This window comes from Pelophylax lessonae (assembly GCF_965119305.1).
Source record: "Pelophylax lessonae genome assembly, chromosome: 1".
NCBI classification, from domain to species: domain Eukaryota; kingdom Metazoa; phylum Chordata; class Amphibia; order Anura; family Ranidae; genus Pelophylax; species Pelophylax lessonae.
The window spans coordinates 735,505,213-735,526,689 of record NC_138768.1 but is presented as its reverse complement, the minus strand read 5'-3'; the positions used below and the strand labels follow the sequence as shown (position 1 = coordinate 735,526,689).

At 42.3% G+C, this 21,477-nt stretch overlaps 1 protein-coding gene across 2 annotated transcripts in view; it reads left to right on the top strand.

The window, feature by feature from the left end:
- The window catches only part of CRACD (capping protein inhibiting regulator of actin dynamics), a 273,094-nt gene that overhangs the window by 207,790 nt on the left and 43,827 nt on the right, over positions 1-21,477 (top strand). For both annotated transcript variants that reach the window (XM_082264866.1, XM_082264865.1), the window contains one exon: positions 8,472-8,537. In XM_082264866.1, the coding sequence (XP_082120992.1) occupies positions 8,472-8,537 (66 nt within the window). The remainder of the gene's footprint in view (positions 1-8,471; positions 8,538-21,477) is intronic.

Below are 21,477 nucleotides of genomic sequence, written 5' to 3'. Positions count from 1 at the left end.
CTTAAAAATAATGAAAATGGGGACTTCTTATATCAAATTAATCCATTATAAAAGTGGGGTAATTAAAATAAGGATGAAGCATAATACACAAGCACATACAGATCAGTAGACACATGCATTGGTGGATTATAATATGGACATTCTGGGCCACTCACTATTATTTATGAAGAATTATCATTTATTATAACCAGCATTACTAATTTGACTTTAACAAAAATAAAAATAACACTGAGTCAGACTGTATATTATAACTGAAGGATTCAATGGACTTTAAAAAAAAAAAACTTTTTTTATACTGTATATCCAGGGATACTATTCAGCTTTGTAAATGCAACCTATTATACCTCTCTCCCCTGAACAGGAAAAGCAAAGAGAACTCAGCATACATTTTCACCCAAATAAAATGATTTGCATGCTGTATACCTAATTAGATCATGCATACACAAACTTTAATAGCTACATTTTATATGACCAAAGTGCCTGTACATACAGTAATGATGAAATCTATAATTTTTTACCTTAACATGATGTAAAAAATGTCCTGCACTTGATTTTGAAAGGATTTCATTCAAGTCATTATGATTCTAATAATAAAAACAGAAAAGCTTGTATGCCTTAAGATGAATTAAGTAGAGTGCATTTATTCAAACATCAAGTACAGTATGTTTTCTTACCATTTTGAGAAGTTTGTATGAAGCATTTACTTTGGTCTTACATTTCCCTGTGCTTTGAGAGTTTTCATCACACCGTCCTAGAAACTGGAAGGCATCTGATGTACATACCTGCCTGCAGAGCTGCTGTTAGAAATCACAGGGCCCCTTACAGCCTACTTGACAGGCCCCTCCTTTAGCTAAAAATACGCTAAAATCATTATGACCTGACACAAACACATCATAATTTACAAATTCCTGCAAAATCTAAAAGATAAAATTGGAATGAAAGCATAGGGTAGCCTGGGAAGCAGAAGGAAGAAAATGCTGTACAGGGAGGGTGATCGTTGTGGCAGGGCGGCAATTACTGGAGCCAATCCCCTTCTCCTCCTTTCTCCCCAACCAGCTTGGAGAGAGCCATACGGGGGATCGGTTCCAGATATTGCCCCCCACCACACTGATCACTCTCCTGGCCCACATTCAATTCCACCCTACTGCCCAGACCCCCTGCTGGCCCTGGCCCCATACAGTAGGACCAGTGGTACCCCCTTATCAGCAGCCCTGCCTGCTTGATTCAGTGTCTTCAGTGCAAGGATGCATAAATTAAAATTTCTATATAGTTACATAGTTAGTGAGCTTGAAAAAAGGCATCAGTCCACCCAGTTCAACCTATGATGTGTGTGTGTGTGTTTGCTGTTAGCCATACATTGTATACCCCTGTATGTTGTGGTCTTTAACCACTTAAGCCCCGGATGATTTTACCCCCTTCCTGACTGGGGGTTTTTTTGCGATGTTTTTACTGCGTGACTTTAACAGACAATTGCGCGGTCGTGCGACGCTGCACCTAAACGAATTTCACGTCCTTTTTTTCCCACAAACAGAGCTTTCTTTTGGTGGTATTTGATCACCTGTGCGATTTTTTGATCATGCGCTATAAACAAAAAAAGAGCGTAAATTTTGCAAAAATAACAATATTTTTCACTTTTTTTTATATGAAATTCCCCCCAAAAAATGTAAAAATCAAAATGTTTTAACAATTTTGGCCAATTTGTTTTATGCTACATATGTTTGGTAAAAAAAAAAAATCGCAAAAAAAGCGTATTTTGATTGGTTTGCGCAAAAGTTATCGCGTTTACTAACAAAGGGAAAGATTTTTGTCATTTTTGGTGTTTTTATTTTTTAACTAGTAATGGCGGCGATCTGCGATTTTTTTGCGGTACTGCGACATTGCGGCGGACAGATCGGACCCTTGATTGACATTTTTGACACTTTTGGGGGTACCAATGACATTACTGCAGTAATCAGTGCTATACATATGCACTGTTACTGCAAGAATGACATTGGCAGGGAAGGGGTTAACTGTATTGGGCAGGGAGGGGTTAAGTGTGTCCTAGGGGTGTGTTTCTAACTGTAGTGGGACAGGTCTACTATTGTAAAAACAGAGATCAACGGTTCTACATAGTAGAACCGTCTGATCTCCATTTTTACACAGGGGAGAATGACAGGCAGCTTGTTCACATAAGCCGCCCGCCTTTCTGCCGATGTACCAAAGATCGTAGTGTGACACGCCCGCACTCCTCTGTGAACGAGCCGAGGCGGGCGCGCGCCTCAGCGGGTGCGCGCTCGCCCGCTATTGGCTCAAAACCTACGTCATCCTGCCTGGCCGTGGCTGACTGCTGCAGTAAATATACTGTGCGCAGTCGGCAAGTAGTTAAGGTGCCCATCTAATAGTTTTTTTAAACTATCTATGCTCCCTGCTGATACGACTGTTTGCGGAAGAGAATTCCACATCCTTACTGCTCTGGCAGTGAAGAACCCCCTGCGTATTTTAAGGTTAAACCCCCTTTCCTCTAGTTTTAGTGAGTGGCCACGTGTCTTATTGTATTTCCTTTCTCTGAATAGGTTTTCCATATGCTAGGGATAGCCCCCCCCTCAATCGTCTCTTCTCCAGAGAGAATAAGTTCAGTGCTTGTAGTCTTTCCTCATAGCTGATGTCCTCCATTCTCCTAATTATTTTTGTTGCCCTTCTCTGGACTTTCTCCAGTTCCAGCACATCCTTCCTGAGGACCGGTGCCCAGAACTGGACAGCATACTCCAGATGTGGCCGGACCAGAGTCTTGTAGAGTGGGAGAATAATCTCTTTATTTCTGGAGTGAATCCCCTTTTTTATACATCCCAGTATTCTGTTGGCTTTGCTTGCAGCAGCTTGGCATTGTGTATATCATTTTGAAGCATATTTGCTGGATCCTGATGAAGCTACTACAGCAAAACACGTTGATCCATCAGTGAAACCTTCATATACACCTCCTATTCAGAGATATGTATTGGAATATGTACAACTATTATGATTATCCCCATTTTTAGAATCACGTGTTATAATGTATATGTCTGATTAAAATTTTTATATTTTTATATATATTTTTTGCATTATTTAGTGTTTATATGGCACAATGAAATACCCCTTTTTCCAGATATGCTTGATCATTCCCCTTTTCTCTCCACATTCCCTTTTCCTTTGCCTCACTTGCATATCTGGATTTGCTGCTATTTTCAAATTTGACAGGAGACGGTGCCTGTTTATCAAACCAGCCATTCCTTCGCCATACAATTTCTACATTCATGTAATTACTGGAGATACAGATCACTAATTGCTGGGAGAAGCCAACCGTGTGTGAGTTTAGCTACAGTGCTCAGAACAAGGAAAGCATCAAGGATCATTCTGTATATGCACTCTGCTCTCCACAGTTATCTAGCTGGAGTCATGGATGGGATGGAGATGGTTTACCAAAGCCTTTGAAGAGGGGGGGTGCTTCTAGCAGTTTGTAATTTGCAATGTTTACAATATTATACTGGCAGGAACCTTAATGGCAGCTCTCAAAGTACATGGAATAAAAAGGTGTATAGGTAATAGGCTATATTTGTAATGTTACTTGGTATAAACACACTTGACCCCCACCACCCACCACCAACCACCACCACCCCTACACAAACAACTACATTAGGCACCAGAAGTAATCATCCGCTGCAGCCATTTATCAACATGGGGAGCTGGTTTCTGGCATTTATAGACTGCTCCACACATGGACTCTCAAAGAGAAAAGGAAGTCTTCATATCAGTTCATTAAGCTCTGAATTGTGCCACCTGGTATGTATGTACAGTCACTAACACGTATGACTCCAGTCAGAGCTTTCTCATAGGGTCGATTAGGCACTGGTGCTTATAACTTCTCAGTCTGTTGTTTAAAGGTGCCCAAGGGATCTCCAAAAAAGGAGGGGATGGGGGACTTCTGCAGTATGCCACTTGCTGGTATGAGGTAGCCAGTGCAAAGGAACACTGACGAAAGCCAATCCCAAAGTACAATATGGGCACCTCTCAAAAAGGTGCTACTGCCCCATATTGTACTATTGATCTTGCAGTACCTACTCTGCAGATTTCATTTAAATGCTGCATTCTGAGGTGGTGGCAGGTGTGCTTTAAGAATATGTTACATTCTATCCGTTATATATCTTTGAAAACATTTAGGTGTAATATAGGAAAACATTGCATTCTATTAAATCTAATTATTCAGTCAGTTTCCTTTTTACGTACGTCATCAGAAACCTTTAACCTGCACTGTAGGTACAGTATATCACTTGTGTGATAGCTTCTAAACACCGTGAGGTTGTCTGTGTGTTACCCAGTTAGCAAACCAGTATATAACAGTGAATTGTGAACAGGAACATGGCTTTGGGTGGTGGTACATTGCCAGTGGTTTATAAGGTACTGTATACAGTACATTGAGGTCAATAAGTGACTGGATTTTTGGAACCCATTTATAAAAATAATTTGGTTTTTTAAATATTCTGAATTATATTTTATGACTATTTTTCTATGACTATATCATTCTGAAAACAGTGTCACATATTGTGACAACCAATTCCAAGCTAAAGGAACAGACCATCTGGATTAACATTGGAAGTAATAATTAAAGAATCTTTGGGCATATGTCAGCACTTATTCTGGATTTTAATAACACACGTTGCCTGCTGGAAATAGGATTTTATTTCCACTGAAGGAACTGTATGGTTCTGCTTGCTACAATATCACAGTTATGTGGCTGGTTTTAATAAATATATATATTCAAAAGAATATATTCCTCGCGCCTAGGAGTACCTAATATAACGGGTGGGTACACTAATATATAGGAATTAAAAAGCAGTATAATGGATGAAAAAGCAGCTGCTATAAATTGTAAAATGATTGAATAAAAAAAACCCAAACTAGATGGGATAATATACTGCTTGCTAGTAAGAACAGGTGCAAATACGGATAGATTACCAATTAAAAAGCTAATATCATAAATAACTAAAATCTATGCCCTTAAAAATGCACAGTGAGACAGTATATATAAATAAATGACAATATAAATAAATAGGTGTAGTAATAGTGCCAAGTGAAGTCCAAAATAGTTCATAAGTGACTCTGTGATAAATAGTCCAAAAAAGGTGCCAGAAAAGGTGCAAGTGCTTGGTGCTGGATCCTCCAATGTTCCAGGAAATCCAATCACAAAGGTGACTTCAAAAGAAAGATAGGGTGTAAACTCACCAGATATGGTGGGTCTCAAATGCCTTACGACAAAGAGACCAGTAGTGCTTTATGACCCTCCAGGTCACAGAAATGGTGACTGCTGGGCTCTGATCCCCCTAGACCGGAATCCCCCACGTTAAACGGATAGGGTCCTCGAGGTCCTCCTCTGCTGCCACTTCCAGTAACGTTACTCTGACCTGGAGGGTCATAAAGCACTACTGGTCTCTTTGTCGTAAGGCATTTGAGACCCACCATATCTGGTGAGTTTACACCCTATTTTTCTTTTGAAGTCACCTTTGTGATTGGATTTCCTGGAACATTGGAGGATCCAGCACCAAGCACTTGCACCTTTTCTGGCACCTTTTTTGGACTATTTATCACAGAGTCACTTATGAACTATTTTGGACTTCACTTGGCACTATTACTACACCTATTTATTTATATTGTCATTTATTTATATATACTGTCTCACCGTGCATTTTTAAGGGCATAGATTTTAGTTATTTATGATATTAGCTTTTTAATTGGTAATCTATCCGTATTTGCATGTGGCTGTTTTGTTGGGATCAACAATTAAATTATTGTTATTTGTAAAAAAAAAAAAAAAAAAATTATTTAGCATAGTTATATAAGATTTATGGCAGAAATAAGACATAGGGAAACAATGAAAAATCCAAAGATCTGGCAGCTGCATTCTGAAAAACATCCATCTTTATTGTAACTTATAAAAGCACTCCAATACAGCAGTATGACACAGGGGGGCGGAGGAAAAGTCAACGTGTTTCACGCTATCTCAGCACTTACTCATGATTTAATTGTGAGGGCAGGATTACCTGCAACAGCAGCATATTATTAATTATAATAGGTTTTTTTACATAGTTTGATGAAAGCAGCCACTGGTATTGGCACATCCCACCAAACAGGTGAAAATAAAGGAAAAAAAGCCATTTTCATACATTACAGATTGACCATTATAAATAATTCAGCAGTATCCATACAAACTAAATAGTGTACATTGTCTGTTTTCTTAGGCTCTGTTCACATATATGCAAATTGGATGCATTTTGAACCACATCCAATTCGCATGACATGTGATACGGCGGCCTTCTCTATGGAGCTGGTTCATATATATGCAGTGCAGCGGCAGTGCAAATTCACTGCAAATTGAAAAAGAGTCCTGTGCATTTTTTGAGCACTGCGGTTTGGCTCAGATGCAAATTTCTGGCTATTGCCTTCTATAGGAATGCATCTGAATCGCACATCTCATCAGTTTCGAACATGAATTCCATCTGAAAAAAAACAGCATGGGTCCCCCCCCAATCTATACCAGACCCTTAGGTCTGACATGGGCTTTAAGGGGAACCCCCTCAACAAAATGTAAAAAAAAAATGGTGTGGGACCCCCCCCCCCAAAAATTCATACCAGACCCTTATCCGGGCATGCAGCCTGGCAGGCCAGAAAAGGGGCGGACGAGCGAGTGCCCCCCCTCCCGAACCATACCAGGTCACATGCCCTCAACATGGGGGGGTGCTTTGGGGCGGGGGAGCATAGTACCCCTACACTCCCCGCCTTCTGCTTTCTCCGTCATGTGACAGTTCTTCACCTGGTAGCACCGTCCCCTGTGATGTCACAGACCGGTGCATGCTGGGTTGGTAAAGTAACAGGGGGCGGTGCCACCAGGTGACGTTGCCTGGGTGACCTCGCCCCTTTTCTATTTAAGAACTGTCACATGGCGGAGCAAGCAGACCGTGGGAGCCTTCGGCATGGGCGGAGCTTTTTTTTTTTAGTTCGGCAGTGGCAGCGGGCGTTGTGATTGACAATGGATCTACGCCAGTGGCCATTTTTTAAATTTGTTTTAATAAAGGACTTGTTAAAAAAACTTGTGTTTTGTCATTATTTACTTTTTACACTTTTTGGTGAATGGGTAGGGGTACTTTATAACCCATACTTATTTACATGGGGAGGCTAGGATCTGGGGGCCCCTTTGTTTAAGGGGGATTTCAGATTATGATAAGCCCCCTGCCCGCAGACCCCCACGACCACCAGCCAGGGTTGTGGGGAAGAGGCCCTTGTACTCATCAACATCGGGACAAGGTGCTTTGGGGTGGGGGGCAGAGCGTAGCAGGTAGAGGTAGAGGGGGTAGGGGTACTATGCCCTCCCTGCCCCAAAGTACCCCCCAAAGTTGAGGACATAAGGGGGGGCTCATTCCTCCTGCCCTTTTCCTGGCCTGCCAGGCTGCATGCTTGGATAAGGGTCTGGTATGGATTACGGGGGGGGCCCATTCCATTAAAAAAAAATTGGCATGTGGGTTCCCCTCAAATGGATTTAGGGGGGACCCCATGCCATTTTTTCAGGATTTTTTTATTGCTGGCAATGTTTTTTTAACATTCAGCTGTCAGCGGGGAACCCTGCTGACAGCTGGTGTGTCAGCCAGTAAGGACTCGGCGGCTGGCTTCCCGCCCCGCTCCTTAACAACCAGCTAATTTTATAGATGCCAGTGGCCGCTGGCTCCAAAAATTTGCATTTGAACTGCATATAAATTGCAGCTGAACCACTCAACAGCTGCTTAGGAAATTCGCTGTAAAAAAAGGAGGGGAAATTTGCACCCGACATGTGTGAACCTAGCCTTAAAGCGGAGTTCCGGGCACAAAAACGATATTTTTTTTGTGCCCGTCCGCTTGTTCCCCTTCACCTGAAAAGGAATTGGATAGTTAGGTTTTTTTTTTTTTAAAACTCACCTTGTAATTGAAGATGGAATATACTCACCTAGTCTTCACTTCCTCCCTCAGCGCCGCGGCTCCGCCGTCACTTCCTGGCTTGCACTGATTCCTGGGAGCTGAACGTCATCGCTCCCAGGAATCAATGCGACGGCACCGGCCCCGCTCGTCACTTCCGGGCGAAGCTGTGGAGGAATGCGGCGCCGCACCGGAAGTGACGAGAGGGGCCGCTGCAGGCGCATTCTGGGAGAAGAAGACGCGAAAGAAGACGCCGAAGAGGACCGCGCCGGCTTCAGCTGCCCACAAGAGAGATGGAAACGCTGTGGAAGAAATTTTATAAGTAAGTATTTCTTCTAAAAGGTAAGTGCGAACCGGGACAGATCAGAGGCTAGCCATTGTGGAATGTACTTGCCCTGACTGTCCCGGGGGTATGTTTATTGAAAAATCATTTCTGTGCCCGGAACTCCACTTTAAGTGTTCAGTTGTCCACATAATTTGTATTATTTTATAGTGATGATGTCTATGCTTTTTTCTAGGCAAGATCACTGAGCTCCCACAGCCCACGCCATCCTCCTGAGCCAGAACATAAAACAGAAGAAAAGGTAAATGTTCCTACTTGTGTATATCAATTGACCATAAAATCCCAAACACAGTTATTCTATGTCAAATGATTCACTGAGGCTTTAGGGCCAATTCACACATCTCCAGTGACAGATGTTTTGCCGCATGACAAAACATCTGTCACTACAGGGAAACACAGGAAACAATTGTTTCCTATGTGTCCCATTCACACTGCAAGGCAGCCTTGTGCTGCTCTGCAGCGTGCTAAGATAAAATGCAGACTTGCTGAATTCTATCACAGTGCACCGGGTACAATCGGACTGCAATATCAGGTAGCACAGCGCATCGCACCTCCCCGCCCCACGTTGCAGTGAATGAAGTGTATGTTTTGTACACTTCAAATAAAGCTAGTAGAAAAAAAAAGTATGCGTACTGCACTGCTCTTAGCCAGCCAGCAATGCAGAGCTGCCAGAGAGCTGAATCACTCCGCCTTTTCTGCGATTTCATGGCTAACGTGTGAATTTGCATTAAAGGATGCTCAGAGCTATTCAGCTGAGCAGAGGAAAGTGAGCTCAATATGAAAGTAATGATTTTTGGGCTATTTTATTTATTTATTTATTTTTAAGCTTAATGGGGAAAATAAATTGACCCCTGTCGTTCCCCCACCCCCACACTACAAAGGTTAAATGCTCATTTTTGTCTAGGGGGAACATAAAAGAAGTTATTTTCCCCATAGAGTTTAGCTTAAAAATAAATAAATAAAATGGCCCAAACATCATTACTTTCATATTAAGCTCACTTTCCTCTGCTCAGCTGAATAGCTATGAGCATCCTTTAATGCAAATTCACACGTTAGCCGTGAAATCGCAGAAAAGGCGGAGCGATTCAGCTCTCTTGCAGCTCTGCGTTGCTGGCTGGCTAAGAGCAGTGCAGTACGTATACCTTTTTTTTGTTACATAAAGTTAAACTTTAGCTTTGAACTACATATGTATACAATTTTTATTTTACAAATCAACATTTAGTAGGTAATAAAGGATTCCCAGAGCACTGCGGGTTAGTAAAAGAGACTGGGCGGCAGTAATCATCTTTTTTGATAAGAGGTGATTCAAAGGCGGTATAAAACTGATGAAAAGGATGTTAAGCGAAGCTTTAAAAATGTGTCTGATCAAAACTTTTTTTGCTGAATTAATTTGTATAAAGTGGAGAAAGATAAGAAACCCTGTCTTAGTGGACTGCTATCTGGGGCTGGTTAGGGACACTTGCCTTTATTTTATGTCAGTGTTGAAAACAGTTTCACCAAACAGGAAGTGAGGGAAAATCTACAATAGAGACACAACATTAAATGTGGACATGGATTTTAGCCTTCCCTGATTCTACTAAATTAAATTCCACTATATTAAAATAGTTGTCACTATGAAAGAAAGTGAGGGAAATAATCTGCCCCAACCAACAGTAAAAACCTGAGTTTCAAATCCTTCTACGTGTTATTTAAAACTAAAAAAAGTTTTGGCTGGACATAAACTCCAAAAGATTAGTCTGCTGGCTAAATGCAGTATATTTTGGTTCTCATTATTTTTATGATTTAGTCCTGACTATTAGACCTCACGCACGCTGGACGTTGTTACAGCTGCTGTTTTTGGCGTCAGACATTTTTTTTCTACAGCCAGTAAACTCCCCAGCATGTTATTCTATGTGTCCGTGTACACATAGGCTGTTATCAGCATTTTTGGAGGGTTGTTTTCTGGTGGGAAAAAAACCCAGAACTAGTGGGATTTAAGAGGCATTTTTCAGCTGTAAAAACGCTCTAACTCTGATAAAAGCTTAAAAACGCTGAAAAAAGGCAAAAAATGCATAAACTTGCGGCGATTTGGCGTTTATCAACGTTTTTGAGCCATTAGCTTTTGTGGGAATATAGTTTTGCTAAAAAAAAGCTAAAAAAACGCTACAGCTGAAAAAAAATCTAAAAACTGCTGAAAAACGCTACTGCAAAAAAGCTGAAAAACGCCTTCTACAGCTACAGTTTTCTATTGACGTTTTCAAAACCTCCAGTGTGCATGAGCCCTGATAAGTACAGAAAGTATGTACAAATCCACTATAAATTCCCTTCAAAGATCTTCCTTTGTGTGGTTAAAATGATGTTAAATTAATATAACCATTTGATGGTAAGACAGTGCACAGTAAAGCCCCATACACACACGCAGATCGTCGTCATACAAATGTTCGTCTTTTCTCCCCGGGATGTCGGTGTCTGTTGAAAAGTGCAAAGACAGCACAAGGACAGCACAAGAATTTTGTCCGCAGACTTCAGCTGACTGCAGAAGTGATGTCATGTAATGGTTAACTTTCCCTGTGTTTTTTATTTTCTGAGCATGCCCAGTCTTGCAAATCTGCGGTCTGTCGGCTGATTTCTGTACTGACAGGCAAACAATTGTCCGTTCTGGTGTCCGCAGACAAAAATTTTCATGTTTGCAAGAAAGACTCTTGTCCGCAGATTGTGTGCAGACAGCTGTCGGAGGCACCATACTAACACGCATACAATCGTCAGATCTTTCGTCCGCCGACGTTTGTATGACGACGATCTGCGTGTGTGTATGGGGCTTCACATTAGCTATGTTTGCCAAGGCAAGTATTCAATGCTCTTGATAGAGAATAAAGGAGAACTCCTTAGTGATCCATTTACAGATATAAACTCACATCATACTTGAAATGAACATAACAACAACAGAACTGTATTAAGTGGAAAAATATACAGAGTATACCACGTGCCAAGGATAAAATATCAGATGGATGTATAAATAAATAAATAGAGAAGTCTAATCAGTATATATAAAAATAGGAGAATTACTAATAAATAGAGATAAAAGCAGCTGCTGTATAATAAAGGATGTAGTATAAAAGAATGGTCTTTTTATAAAAAGGCCAAATACAGCGCTTTCTAACCAAATTTCAATGGATGTTATATATGTTCCTAAAATTAATTAAACCAGATGCATAAAAACTATTTTAAATCCACAATAAACGGCATTAAAATATATAAAAATTATAATGTGCTCACATTAACCCTTAGTGCATAAGTGATTGTGACATAAAATGTAATTAATAAAGATCCAATTATATACAATTCAATGAAACAGTCCAAAATTAAATAGTGACTTGGTGCTCAAAAATTGTCCTTAGTGTAAGTGATTCTTCACAATAGAAAAAGTGCAAATGCTGTGGCTTGATTGGCTATGGTGTCGATTCCTTCTCCCAGGTGAAATGAAAGAATTGGATCACTTACCAGATGCAGTGGGTCTCATATGTCGTATGACATTAAGACCTTTCAAGCTTTGGTGGCCTCCTGGGCCAAAAGGTTCCCCCTTTAAGCGATCCTATGGAGTGGTATGGCTCCTCTGGGCTCCGGGGTATAATCAACCCAATGTGATGGGAAGAGAGGAAAAAAGGCTCCAGATAGCGTAGTATAGTCAAATAAAGTTTATTACCCGTAATTCGGGTTCCGAACACAACATTAAAGTATAAAACACTCCCAGTCAGCGGTGCGGGCTGCACGTCCTCCTCGCGGAATCAATGGGCTACTTCCGGCTTGCGTTCCACCCAGGGTAGCGTAATGACGTAATGCGGTCCAAGCTGATGCGTTTCGTCACATCCGGTGACGTCTTCACATCTGGTGACGTCTTTTTTATGTCACAATCACTTATGCACTAAGGGTTAATTTGAGCACATCATCATTTTTATATCTTTTATTGCCGTTTATTGTGGATTTAAAATAGTTTTTATGCATCTGGCTTAATTAATTTTAGGAACATATATAACATCTATTGAAATTTTGTTAGCAAGGCTTTTTATAAAAAGACCATTCTTTTATAGAACTGTATTAACCAATTAAAGAAAGTAGTATTCTCTATCCTCTATGAGTGGATACAATTTAGTAGATAAGTTGCTGTTGCATGTGGGTTTATTACTCTATAAATCTTAAAGTGGTTGTAAACCACTGCATTTTTTTTTCTTACCTGCAAGGCAAAGGCATAATGTGCTAGTATGCAACATTATATGAAACTTACCTAAAAACAAAGCATTGACATTGACATGACATTGCATTGCTGGAGACGGCGTCCATCTTCAGCTTCTTTCTGGGTTCGCAGACTAGGGGGCTGTGACTGGCCGGAGCCACGATGACGTCACTCCCACGCATGCGGGAGATATTTAAACTACCTATAGGTAAGCCTTATTATAGGCTTACCTATAGGTAAAACCTAAAGATGGAAGTTTACCTCCTCTTTAAAGAATAAGTTCACCTTTTGGAAAATGTTTCAGCCATATTTAGGGTGTATCATGTAACATGGTAAAACATCCTCACCCTCTAAGTATCCCCAAGTCCCCCCCCCCCCTCCTTCCCAAGCAGCCACTGTCACAGGTAAAATCAGCTTGCCTGCAAAGCCGTATTATTCATTCACAGGGATCTGTGAATTAATAAACGAATAGTCCTGTCTGGCGGCACGGATCAGCGCACTCCTAGTCAATTGACACTTCTTCTAGCTTTCTAACTGAAAGCCTGTATGGAGGTACAGGCAGTAAGACGGAAGACATGTCTGTATCACACCCACAATCCCACAGGCTCCTGTGGGGAAAAAAATAATATATGCACATTACTTTTTATGCAAAAATATGTGCATTTATTATTTTCTCATTAAAAGTGAGCTAAGCCATGGATTAAATGTCAAACTGTAAATAGTTGCCACCTGGCTGGTATTTTTGCAGCTTGGCCGGTAAGTATTGCACTTGTTATTAAAAAGAAAGAGATAATAAGGTTAGCATTGTTTTCTCTGAAAAGATATTAACCTTTAACTTTGTACAAGGTAATATGCTTTATATAGCTAGTATGCAATATACAGTGGATATAAAAAGCTTACATAGTTACCTAGTTAGTCAGGTTGAAAAAAGACCATCCGGTTCAACCAAAAAAAAAAAAAAGTATTGAAAACCCAACCATACAATCCCATATACACAATCCTATACCCGCTGTTGACCCAGAGGAAGGCGAAAATAAACCCCAGCAAAGCATGATCAAATTTGCTACAGCAGGGGAAAAAATTCCTTCCTGATCCCCGAGAGGCAATCGGATATTCCCTGGATCAACTTTACCTTAAAAAAAATATTAGTACCCATTTATATTATGTACACCTAGGAAAGAATCCAGGCCTTTTTTTAAAGCAATCTAGTGAGCTAGCCAGAACCACCTCTGGAGGGAGTCTATTCCACATTTTCACAGCTCTTACGTTGAATAAACCTTTCCATATTTGGAGACAAAATCTGTTTTCCTCTAGACGTAAAGAGTGCCCCCTTGTCCTCTGTGATGACCTTAAAGTGAACAACTCAACACCAAGTTCACTATATGGACCGCTTATGTATTTATACATGTTGATCATATCCCCCTTAATCTCCTCTTCTCAAGAGAGAATAAATTCAGTTCCTCTAATCTTTTCTCATAGCTGAGGTCCTCCATGCCTCTTATCAGTTTGGTTGCCCTTCTCTGCACTTTCTCCAGTTCCCCGATATCCTTTTTAAGAACTGGTGCTACACACCCCTGTTAAAATGTCAGGTTTCTGTGATGCAAAAATCATAAATATTGATAAATTGAAAAATAATTTCAGAATTTTTTCTACCATTAATGTGACCTATAAATGGTACAACTCAATTGAAAAACAAACTGAAATCTTTTAAGGGGGGGGAAGTAAAAAAAAAAAAATAAATAAAATAATGCGGTTGCATAAGTGTGCACAACCTCTTATAACTGGAAATGTAACTGTGTTCAGAATTAAGTAATTACATTCAGACTCATGTAAAAAGGAGTCAGTACACAGCTGCCATCATTTAAAGTGCCTCTGATTAACCCCAAATAAACTTCAGCATGAGAGGGATCTCATTGTTAAAAGGTATCAGTCAGGAGAAGGATACAAAAGAATTTCCAAGGCATTAGATATAAGATGGAACACAGTGAAGACAGTCATCAAGTGGAGAACATTTGTCACAGCAGTGACATTACCAAGAACTGGACTTCCCTCTAAAATTGATGAAAGGACAAGAAGAAAACGGGTCAGGGAGGCTGCCAAGAGGCGTACAGCAACATTAAAGGAGCCGCAGGAATATCTGGCAAGTACTGGCTGTGTGGTACATGTGACAAGCTCAACATGAAAAGGAACTTCATCTTTCAGCATGACAACGACCCAAAGCATACATCCAAATCAACGAAGAAATTGCTTCTCCAGAAGAAGATTAAAGTTTTGGAATGGCCCAGCCAGAGCCCAGACCTGAATCCAATTGAAAATCTGGGGGTGATCTGAAGAGGGCTTTTGTTTTTGCAAAGAAAAGTGGGCAAATATTGCCAAGTCACAATGTGCCATGCTGATAGACTTCTACCTAAAAAGACTGAGTGCTGTAATAAAATCAAAAGGTGCTTCAACAAAGTATTAGTTTAAGGGTGTGCACACTTATGCAACCATATTATTTTAGTTTTTTTATTTTTACTTCCCTCCACCTAAAATATTTGAGTTTGTTTTTCAACTGAGTTGTACAGTTTATAGGTCACATTAAAGGTGGAAAAAGTTCTGAAATTATTTATCTTTGTCTCATTTTTTTACATCACAGAAATCTGACATTTTAACAGGGGTGTGTAGACTTTTTATATCCACTGTATGTGCATCAATTGGTGGTACGGCTTAAACTATTTCACAGGGACAATAAGAGGCAGCACATAGTACAGCAACAAGTTCCAACAGCAACAAGGGCCATGCAGTTGCCAGTAGTGAGATGTTTTGTGCATTGCCACTACTTGTGACCAGGGACATGCGGTGAGGTCAGGGGCCGGTGAGGCACTGGCTAGTATCAAAGCCAGATACACACAGGTTACATATTCGATTCTCGTCTACTCATTTAACAAAAATATTTACAAATGCTGTCACTTTAAGATGTTTTTCAGTTAACCTTTTTATTGATGCTGGAAACAATATTACTAGCAAAGATGACAATAAAGATTGTAGAAAAAATAAAACATGTCTCTATTTTCTGAAGCCAGAAATATAAGAGTAATATTCAGTAATAAACAAGAAAACAATAAAGGTTTCGGGGTTATTTACTAAAAGGTAAAATGCAGGAGTATATAAAACAAACAGTAAAACAGTGAAACAGGCCAACTAAAAATATATTTATAATGTTTGGGGGTTCTGAGTAATTTTGTAGCAAAAAAATTATGATTTTTACATGTAGGAGAGAAGTATCAGAATTGGCCTGGGTGGCAAGTGGTTAGTTACCATAAGTAATATACAAATTATTATTTATTGTTTTTAAGATAATTACTATATTTTCTAAAACTGTACTCAAGCAGGGGGCTTAACGGACACATTACTGAAGTTTGAAGTTATAACTTCAAACCAGTAATTTCACAGTAAATAGATAAATAATAAATTATTATGTTATAAGATATAGCATTATAATATATTATTTTGCTTGATTAAAAAGTACCTTTTAAGCAGCAGCAGATTCTCCCTTCTAACTGTGTGAGAAAAACATAGGATTATGGGTAAACCCTTTTTCCTTGTAGTTAAGAGGGCTGGGCTGGAAGGGAGCATTTGTCTTTTAGACACACGACCCCCTATATGACACTACAGTGAGAGGAGAGCCTCCACTGCCACATTTTTATTGGACAGCTTGGACCAATGGTGCTTTACCATTGGTCCAAGGCTCCAAGCTGTCCATTGAGCTCAGTGCCTCTGACAAGAAATCAGAGGCACTGTGAGCTCATCCTCTCAGCCTGCTACAAATAGCGTGTGCAAGCTTATATTTAAACTGGCTGCACTGTATGTAGCTTCTGACAGGCTGCGCAAAGAGCTCCAAATCTCCTGCTGTTTCTTCAGAGATGCCGTGGCAAAATGCCTAAAAATTGCCCAAAAATGTATACAAGCCAGAAGGTGGATCAAGCCTGCCTTTTAGTTACACAAAGCCACAGGTTTTTATTGTGCACCATTTCAAACTTCCAGTTACCTGTGTCCCAACAACCAATGTTGGGACATCAGTATTGATAAGGGTGTTGATTGCCTGCACAGCATTCTTGTTGGACCCTCCTCTGCCGCTCTAGGTCAATGCTGGAGTCACATTAGCTAAGTGATAGAGAGAAACTGAGGGAGAGAAGAAACACTGGAATACTATTCGGCAGTAGTGGCTGGTGCTCAATATTTTTTTTTTGGGGGGGGGGGGCAAACTAACGACACCCCCCCCCCCCCATGCAGGAGATGAGTGTATATAGAGGAGGGTGTATATAGAGGAGGGTTTATATTGCAGAGGTGTGTACACTGCAGAGGGGTGTATAAAGTGGAGGGGTGTATATGGAGAAGGGTGTATTTAGCAGAGGGGTGTATATAGAGGAGAGTTTATATAGCAGAGGGGTGTATATAGAGAAGGGTGTATATAGTAGTGGGGTGCATATAGAGGAGGGTGTATTTAGCAGTGAGGTGTATATAGAGGAGAGTTTATATAGCAGAGGGGTGTATATAGAGAAGGGTGTATATAGTAGAGGGGTGTATTGTCACGAGGCTTACCTTTGTTGTGGAGTCTGTAACGCAGAGATGTACGTTTACCCTTGCAGATATCCACAGTCCAGGGTGACAAGGTAAGAAAGCCACCTGGTGCTGTGAATTTGTGCACGGGGGCTTGGCAGGGAAGGTGCTCCAATAAGCAGGACCGGCAGGAATACAATGGGAAGGGAAGTCCAGGAATAACAGGAGTCACTGGATGACACGAGTCCGGAAAAGGTCACAGGAACAACAGGGAGCGAAGGTAAGGATGGAAGCCGGAGTCAGTCTGGAACACACACTTAGGAAACAGGAACAAAGTCTGTCAAACTGGAACAACGATCAGGAACAAGGACCAGCAACACAGGAACAAGGAAGGATCAGCAACAAGGATCAGCAATGAACTGACAATGCTCTCAGTGAGAGACAGTGTTTTATAGCTCGCTTAATTGAGCAATTAGTTTCAGGTGGACAATGATAGACAAGAAAAATAAGAACTTCCGCGCTATGGACTAAATGGATAGATAAGTGAATAATTAAGTGAAAAAAATGTGTATAAATAAATGAATAAAAAATATGTAGTAAATGTATAAAATATAAAATATATATATATATATATATATATATATATAGATATATCTAAAAATAGGCTGCAGCCTCCCTGGATGATAGTCCGGAGACTATGCACTGGATATAAAAGGAATAGGGGTGATGGCGCTGCCTATATAATTTAGATATAATAAAAATGTAATAAGCTGTGATGCAAAGTGCCTTAAGCTAAAAACAATAATGTGTAATATTCAAACAATAATATATTCCATAAAAACTTCAATTAAGTGCAAGTGCAAGGTATAAAAGTGCCTGCAGAAAGATTGGAAAGTGACTGGTGCAATAATTGTATGAGCAATAAATAATATTTAACATGCAATATTAATGTGCTAAAAAATATGGTGCTATATAAAGTGAGCTGTTCCACTCATACCACGTGTTGATATGGGGAATAAAAAAGTGCCAACAGAGCAAAAATAGAAAAAAGTTATTATTTTAAAAAAATACAGCTTGCAATGTCCAATAAGGAAAGATCCAGTAGAAAAGTCTATATCATGTGCGGTGACTTCAAAGGCAATAAAGGTGACAGCACTCGGAACAAACCGACACTCAGGTGAAAAGGTGACCCCGTGGTGGGTGGTAAGGTGCTGGGATTCCTTTGATAAAATTGCACACTTACCAGAGACACCCACCCCCAGTGGCGTCGGCAGGGGGGGGCTGACCTGGGCTATAGCCCCGAGTGTGCTCCCCAAAAGCCCCGGGTCTACTGTTGCTTTTTTAAAATGATTAGCCCCGAGTCCCAAAGCCTGGGTTTGGCCGAGAACTCGGGCTGCATACCTCAGCAGTGTAAGATTTATAAAGCACATCCAATGATTGGTGGGCAATCCGGGGCAGCCGCAAGGAGAGTGAATGCAGCTGTCAAGTTTCAGCATTGATGTCGGGTGTGGGCGGGGCCGGTATGCCACGCCCACCTTCCTCCCCAGACAGCTTCTGTTTCTCTATGCACGGAACAATGGGGCGGAGCCCCGCATACCGGTCCCGCCCACACCCGAAAACAATGCTACTTGACCGCAGCAATCACTCTCCTTCCTTGCGGCTGCCCCAGATCGCCCACCAATCACTGGATGCAGTGGCGTAAAGGGCACTGTGTAAAGGGCAGGCAGTGGCAGCTCCTTCAGTCCGGGGACTAGCGGGGGCGGAGCCGCGGCGGGAAGGGGGCGGGGCCTCGGCGGGAAGAAGGGGCGGGGCCTCGGCGGGAAGAAGGTGAGTGCCCATTGCCCAAGTGTGTGTGCTGGGTAGTAGAGGGATGGGGAAGCTGCATATAGAGGAATTTATCTTTCCCTATTCTTTCTGCAGCTGCTGAATAACTGATTGTCCTCTTCTCCTTCCTGCAGGAAGAATAGGGGAAGATCAATTCCTCTATATGCAGCTGCCCCATCCCCCTCCTATACAACTTCTTTTGCTGGCTCACCAGTGCTCTTAACCCCCCCTCCAGTGTTCTAATCCCCCCTCAGTGCTCTTATCCCCCCCCCTCGGTGCTCTTATTCCCCCCCCCACCCTCAGTGCACTTATCCCCGCCTCAGTGCACTTATCCCCGCCTCAGTGCTCTTATCCCCGCCTCAGTGCTCTTAACCCCCCCACCCAGTGCACTGGACTGCCCCCTGTTCTTTAGCCCTCCCCCGATGCTTTTCATCTCCCTCCCCCCTATGCTCCCTGTCCCCCCCGTGCTCTCCACCCCCTGCGCCTTCCAACCCCCCTGCAATGCTTTCCAAACCCCCTCTTAATACTCTCCAGTCCCCCACCCCCCCCGCCCACCGTGCCCTTCAGCTCCTCCAGTGCTCTCTGCTTCGCCTGTGCTCTCCGGCCCCCCTAGTGCTCTTCTATCTTCTATCATGTCCTCAGTCTCTGAGCATCTCCTGTATCATGTCTTCAGTCTCTGACTGTCTCCTGAACCATGTCCTCAGTCTCTGACCATCTTCTGTAACATGTCCTCAGTCTCTGACCATCTTCTGTAACATGTCCTCAGTCTCTGGCCATCTTCTGTTTAATGTCCTCAGTCTCTGACCATCTCCTGTATCATGTCCTCAGTCTCTGACCATCTCCTGTATCATGCCCTCAGTCTCTGACCCTCTCCTGTTTAATGTCTGCAGTCTCTGACCATCTCCTGTACCATGTCTGCAGTCTCTGACCGTCTCCTGAACCATGTCTTCAGTCTCTGACCATCTTCTGTAACATGTCCTCAGTCTCTGGCCATCTTCTGTTTAATGTCCTCAGTCTCTGACCATCTTCTGTTTAATGTCCTCAGTCTCTGACCATCTCCTGTATCATGTCCTCAGTCTCTGACCCTCTCCTGTTTAATGTCTGCAGTCTCTGACCATCTCTTGTATCATGTCTGCAGTCTCTGACCATCTACTGTACCATGTCTGCAGTCTCGGACCGTCTCCTGTACTATGTCTGCAGTCTCTGACCGTCTCTTGTATCATGTCCTCAGTCTCTGACCATCTCTTGTATCATGTCTGCAGTCTTTGGCCACCTCTTGTATCATGTCTGTAGTCTCTGACCATCTCCTGTACCATGTCTGCAGTCTCTGACCATCTCCTGTATCATGTCTGCAGTCTCTGACCATCTCCTGTACCATGTCTGCAGTCTCTGACCATCTCCTGTACCATGTCTGCAGTCTCTGACCATCTCCTGTACCATGACGTCTCTAAGACTTTGAAATGTGTTCACCACATATACCGGGATGCTTCGCTTTCCATTCACAGGCCTGTGGAAGAGGTGCTGCAAATCACAGCAGGACAATGCTTGCTGGATCTGTTGGGTTGGGCAGGTGAGTGTTCCCAAGTATAACATGTAAGAGGAGGGAAAAAAAATGATGGGACAATGGTCAGACATGGGGTGGTATGGAGAGGAGTACAGGGGGTCAGACATGGGGTGGTATGGAGAGGAGTACAGGGGGTCAGACATGGGGTGGTATGGAGAGGAGAGGAGTACAGGGGGTCAGTCATGGGGTGGTATGGAGAGGAGTACAGGGGGTCAGACATGGGGTGGTATGAAGAGGAGTACAGTGGGTCAGACATGGGGTGGTATGGAGAGGAGTACAGGGGGTCAGTCATGGGGTGGTATGGAGAGGAGAGGAGTACAGGGGGTCAGACATGGGGTGGTATGGAGAGGAGTACAGGGGGTCAGACATGGGTTGGTATGGAGAGGAGTACAGGGGGTCAGACATGGGGTGGTATGGAGAGGAGAGGAGTACAGGGGTCAGTCATGGGGTGGTATGGAGACGAGAGGAGTACAGGGGGTCAGACATGGGGTGGTATGAAGAGGAGTACAGGGGGTCAGACATGGGGTGGTATGGAGAGGAGTACAGGAGGTCAGTCATGGGGTGGTATGGAGAGTAGAGAAGTACAGGGGGTCAGACATGGGGTGATATGGAGAGGAGTACAGGGGGGCAGATATAGGGTGGTATGGAGAGGAGCGGAGTACAGGGGGTCAGTCATGGGGTGGTATGGAGAGTAGAGAAGTACAGGGGGTCAGACATGGGGTGATATGGAGAGGAGTACAGGGGGGCAGATATAGGGTGGTATGGAGAGGAGCGGAGTACAGGGGGTCAGTCATGGGGTGGTATATTGAGTTGGTCTCACCTTTGCATCTGTAAACAGCTTCCACTTTTCTGGGAAGGCTTTCCACAAGATTTTGTATTGAGCTTGTGAGAACTTGTGCATTTTTGAGGTCAGGTACTGATGTTGGACAAGAAGACCTGGCTGTTTACATTTACGCCAAAGGAGTTTAATAGGATTGAGTTTAGGCTGCATTCATTTATGTTCCATCTGATGCCGGCAGTACTCCTCTCCATACCACCCCATGT